Raw genomic sequence first — 6097 nt, 5'->3', positions numbered from 1 at the left:
TTTCAATTAAGAGTTATGCTTAAATTAATATAGTCGACTTGGCAATCAAGTGAACGTTGTCAAACGTGAAAAAGTTGATCAATATGGCTAATAACAACACTAAACACCTGTTCGCATGGTTGGGTCTAACGCTTGCATTGGTCGTTTCCGTTACGGCTTATAGACGACCGATGAGACCTTGTTCTCTAAAGTGTTCAAATGTTGAAGATGTTGTCTGGGCTACGGATGGCAAGAAATGTTTTGTGCGACGAAACGTCTGTCAATTACGTAAAGAAAATTGTTTGCATCAAAATCGGTGTCAAAATGGTAAATTTTAAAAGTTGCAATGTTGCATTTTTTCTAACTAATTTTTTTTCTCTTGTATTTATAGCATTGCGCGTGGTTGAAAAAAATGATTGTCAAAAATTATGTATATCTAAGTTTACCAAGGAATTTGATCCTGTTTGCGCTGAATATAATGGAAACAATCGTACATTTCAGAATGCCTACATACTTGATTTCTACATTTGTACTACTGGACAAAGTGAGTTTTTTTTATTTCTAAAGCTTATTTCTCAGTTTTCATGAGCAGTATTCTTTGGTTGTCACTTTTCCATTGCAAAATTGTTTGCTTTTCTTGAAAACTGGATACTAAGATTTTATTTTGAAAAGTTTTACATATCATTTGTTTGAATTCATTTTTTATTATTTCTAATTATACAGCTTATAATTTTATTCGCGAAGGCTTTTGTAAAAGTACGAATTTCAGCAGTTTTGGAAATATTTGAATGTCCGAAAAAAGAACAATTAAAGGCAGTTCATGTAGCACACATATTACATCTGCTAATACCTGTTATCTTGTGTGACCTAAATTTGACCTAATGGGTTCACTGGATTAAAAAGAAGACATTGACTTTTTTAGCAAAGAAAGAAGTTATCGATTCAATATTAATTTATTATTTTACATGTTTAATAAATTATAGAAAATCATTTTGTTCATATAAGACAATATTAGATTTGTGATCATATAAACCAAAACATCGTCAAGCCTAATCAGGGTCAAGGTGGTTTTAAAAAGTATATTTTAGTTTTAAAGTGTTCAGATGCAAAATATACGATGTTTTTGAAAAAAAAAAAAAATGTTAAAACAATGGGTTTATTTGTCCAAATATTAAAGAATTTCTATGGTTTTTTCCCAGTCCCATAGTTATTTTTCCAAGCTTTAAGATTATTTGAAAATTAATGCTAATGTGGAAGATGTTTTGAAAAATGTATGGATATTTTAAGATAGCAACTAGCAATAAGTGATTACCGAAAAAGATTTATGTTACAAAGAGCTGCATGAGATTTAGTTAGCCATTGGTCGCTTTGAGCATACACGAACCTGATTAGTTTTGAGTTATAACTTTCTGAATGTACCGTTTGGTATTTATTATCCACACAACGGTTGGAATTCCACGTCAAATTACTGAGCAGACATTTTTTCCGCTACATTCGCCCAATGCGTTTATTCGACTGTATGGCAGTTCCTGACATTTTAAAGTGTTGGCTATGAATGAAATGTTTTCTCTTTATATCGTGGTGAAGTGTAAATAATAGGAAGTAATCTTCCTTAAAATTTAATGATAACTATTTCATTTGGCAGTTGGCTCAACTTGCTGTTCATAAAACAAAGTTTCTATCACTCAACTGACGGAAATTTGTTTGCAACGTTTCATCAAATATTTAGTTCGCTGCAAGCGCCCATTGGCGATTTGATGAAGATAGTCCGACACCCTCTGTTTAGAATTGGGGATTTTCTAAATGTAATAAATACATGGTCTTTAAATTTTCTTGGTAAGCCTAGTTTTCTTACAATTTGGGATTAATGCAAACAATTTTGCGCATTTTGTATACGAGTCAGTACAAAATAATTATGACCTCATCGAAATTTCGAATCTCTTTAGGTTAGTTTAGTTAAAGATAAAGGGACGAACAGATTCACGTCCCTCACTTCCAAAAAAGAACTTGAAAAATAACCGCCTATCGAAAGTTTCGATTCTTTACTCCAAAGAACGGCTGACTTGAAAACTTTTATGTTGGTCCGTTGCATTACTAACAATGAAACTTGTTTCCAGTTATTTGGCGAATCGCTGCATGGCAACGGCAAAGCCACGAATAAGGCACACATGGATCTTGGTAATTTCCTCCTTGGTTTAGAATACGTTTCGACCAAGATATTTACGCCTCGTTCTCGCAAAAGCTGCACAGCTGAGCATAAAGTGAACCTGACAACACCTCGTTATTTTTATACTCAGCGTGCTTTGCACACAGAGTATATTAACTTTGATTGGATAACGGTTGGTTGTACAGGTATAAAGGAATTGAGATAGATATATACTTCCATATACTAAAATCATCAGTATCGAAACAAATTTGATTGAGCCATGTCCGCCCGTCCGTCCGTCTGTCCGTTAACATGATAACTTGAGTAAACTTTGAGGTATCTTGATGAAATTTGGTATGTAGGTTCCTGGGTACTCATATCAGATCGCTATTTAAAATGAACGAAACCGGAGTATAATCACGCCCACTTTTTCGATATCGAAAACTACGAAAAACCGAACAAGTGCTATAATTCATTACAAAGACGCACAAAGCGATGAAACTTGGTAGGTGGGTTGACCTTATGATGCAGATTAGACTATTAGTAAAATTTTGGACAATGAGCGTGGCATCACCCACTTTTAATAGAAGGTAATTGAAAAGTTTTGCAAGCTGTAATTTGGCAGTCGTTGAAGATATTATGATGAAATTTGGCAGGAACGCTACTCCTATTACTATATGTATGCCTAATAAAAACTAGCAAAATCGGATGACGAATTTAATACTTTTAATGCCATATGTCAAACAAAAATTTACTAATCCTTGTGAAATTTGTTAAGGGCATAGCTTCTACGACGATAACTGTTTTGTGTGAAAATGTGCGAAATTGGTTGAAGCCACACCCAGATTTTATACCCAGTCGACCGTCTGTCCTTCCGCTCGGCCGTTAACACGATAACTTGAGCAAAAATCGATATATCTTTACTAAACTCAGTTCACGTACTTATCTGAACTCACTTTATCTTGGTATTAAAAATGAGCGAAATTCGACTATGATCACGTCCACTTTTTCGATATTGAAAATTTCGAAAAATGAAAAAAATGCCATAATTCTATACCAAATACGAAAAAAGGGATGAAACATGGTGATTAGATTAGTTTTCTGACACAAAATATAAGTTTAGGAAAAACTTTGTAAAATGGGTGCGACACCTACCACATTAAATAGAAGGAAATGAAAAAGTTTTGCAGGGCGAAATCAAAAGCCCTTGGAATCATGGCAGGAATACTGTTCGTGTTATTATATATATATTATATATAAATAAATTAGCGATACCCGATAGATGATGTTCTGGGTTACCCTGGTCCACATTTTGGGCGAAATCTCGAAAACGCCTTCAATTTACAACTAAGGGCCACTCCATTTTAAAATAATCTTTAATACCTTTCATTTGATACCCATGTCATACAAACACATTCCAGGGTTACGCTATGTTCATTTTCCTACATGGTTATTTACCCTTATTTTGTCTTCAAGGCTTACCGCTGAGTATAACATTACACCAGAACTTAGCCTTCCTTACTTGTTTTTGTTCTATTTTTAATTTTTATTGGATTGTTATTGAAGTGCCAAAATTCGTTGTGATTGCTGGTGGGTTGTCTATTGTTGGTTGTGATGCTACTTTGCTGATATTAAAGTTAGCTATTATTGTTGTGGCGGCCACCGTGGTGTGATGGTAGCGTGCTCCGCCTACCACACCGTATGCCCTGGGTTCACACCCCGGGCAAAGCAACATCAAAAATTTTAGAAATAAGGTTTTTCAATTAGAAGACAATTTTTCTAAGCGAGGTCGCCCCTCGGCAGTGTTTGGCAAACGCTCCGAGTGTATTTCTGCCATGAAAAGCTCTCAGTGAAAACTCATCTGCCTTGCAGATGCCGTTCGGAGTCGGCATAAAACATGTAAGTCCCATCCGGCCAATTTGTAGGGAAAATCAAGAGGAGCACGACGCAAATTGGAAGAGAAGCTCGGCCTTAGATCTCTTCGGAGGTTATCGCGCCTTACATTTATTTATTTATTATTGTTGTTGTTTTGATTGTTTGATGATTGCTGTGTGTAATCGTTTGTCCTGTCGCGTTTTCGCAATTTACCGTCTGTTCGTATTTTCACGATATTTGCTGTTTTCTATTTTAGTATACGACTTTTGACGCAGGCAATTAATATAGAGCAGTGATTTCTGTACCTTCATGTTTGTGTGGATAGGTTTTTGGATAATCAATCAATTTTTTTAAGCTCTCCCATCTCAATGAAGCGCTTTTGCTCTATTATAAATTTGTATAGCTCTACTCAAGAAATCGCAGAAAACTTTTGAAAGCCGGCATGTAATTGAATCTATTGAAGGTTCACATATGAAATTTAGAGCAAAACACTGGTATATGAATTTTCATGCTTCATACCGACGATTGAGTGGAATCATGCTATCTAGGAGGCGGATTCAAAAACACTCAATCATGAAATTCCTTTAATGATTGCCTAATTTCAGAATTTCGAGATAATGATTTTGAAACTGCAATCATGATAGATTGAGTTGTAGATTGAATCATGGCGGAACTATACAAGGTGGCAGCACGGTGACTGCTGATTTGTACTTTTTAATATGATTTGATACACCAACTTCCGGCGGAATACGATTTTGACATTAGTCCATCGGTTTACAAAAACAAAGTACATGGAACTTTTATTTATATTTATAGGGAAGTCACTATGCCGCCACCTTGTATGGTTCCGCTATGGATTGAGTTAAAAGCATTTTGACATTTTTTGTAAGCGTTATCAGCAATCTTATTTTAGCAAAGTATTGAAAAAACGTTAGGGTACATTTCTTAGGACATAGAGTATAACTGCGGTAAGGCATGCCTGTCGTAGGAGGTGACTAAAATGAAGTAATCAATCTCCCTTTTCTATTTTCGACCTCATCCACATTTTAAAGGACTATAATTTAAGGGCATGCACCTGGAATTATTGGACTTTTTAAGGGAAGTGACGCTGCTTTATCTGTTCGTGATGACAAAGACTGACTTTATCGCTATAAATAAAATACGACGGATAGGACAATGCAGGAGTAAAAAAGGTCACCTCTATCACAGTGGTAACGATGGCTTTTTGATTTTGCTGTCAAGTAATAAAGCTTATGGTTGTGAACCAGCGTGTCGCCCGATGCGTTCGAAGAGAAACAGTTTTCAATATAATACTTTCTTTGCACCGATGCACCAATAGATGATGCTACGAAGCGGAGGAGGACTATTTCTAAGAGAAACCTGACCATCATAGGATGACTGCCCTTGCGGGATCCAGTAGGTTGGGTAGCTCAAACCTTTCAAGGTTCAGGGGGTTGCCAGTACAATTTATATCTTCTTCAACACAATTTTCAACCACTTCTACCCTTGGCGAATCTTGCTTATTTAGCTGACGAGGTACAAATATCGATACTCAAGGAAAGTTTGGCGACGATAAGCTGCTCACAAAACAGAAAAGAAAAAAATAAATGTAAGGCGCGATAACCTCCGAAGAGATCTAAGGCCGAGCTTCTCTTCCAATTTGCGTCGTGCTCCTCTTGATTTTCCCTACAAATTGGCCGGGCGGGACCTACATGTTTTATGCCGACTCCGAACGGTATCTGCAAGGCAGATGAGTTTTCACTGAGAGCTTTTCAGGGCAGAAATACACCCGGAGTGCTTGCCAAACACTGCCGAGGGGCGACCCCGCTTAGAAAAATTGTCTTCTAATTGAAAAACCTTATTTCTAAAATTTCGATGTTGCTTTGCCCGGGAAGGTAGGCGGAGCACGCTACCATCACACTACGGTAGCCTTCGCTCACAAAACAGAGAGCTGATAATAATACGCATGTCTTACTGAGTGCAATCTCAACCTGACAGTGTAACGGATTCGTGGAATAAAATTTCGCATTTACTACGTGCCTCCAGAGGGACCGGAAAAAATAGGAAAGAAAATACCTTACCTACGTTTTTGTTGCT

General features: G+C 36.6%; 1 protein-coding gene across 1 annotated transcript; it reads left to right on the top strand.

The window, feature by feature from the left end:
- On the top strand, positions 1 to 1107 carry LOC137245372 (uncharacterized). Its single transcript, XM_067775933.1, has 3 exons — positions 1 to 306; positions 371 to 523; positions 703 to 1107. Exons 1-3 carry the CDS (start codon positions 84 to 86, stop codon positions 765 to 767), a joined length of 441 nt encoding a protein of 146 aa, XP_067632034.1. The 5' UTR covers positions 1 to 83; the 3' UTR covers positions 768 to 1107.
- The last annotated feature ends 4990 nt before the right edge of the window (positions 1108 to 6097 follow it).

This window comes from Eurosta solidaginis, chromosome 1 (assembly GCF_040869045.1).
Source record: "Eurosta solidaginis isolate ZX-2024a chromosome 1, ASM4086904v1, whole genome shotgun sequence".
NCBI lineage: Eukaryota > Metazoa > Arthropoda > Insecta > Diptera > Tephritidae > Eurosta > Eurosta solidaginis.
The sequence above is the reverse complement of the archived record's forward strand: the minus strand, read 5'-3'. Positions and strand labels throughout refer to the sequence as shown.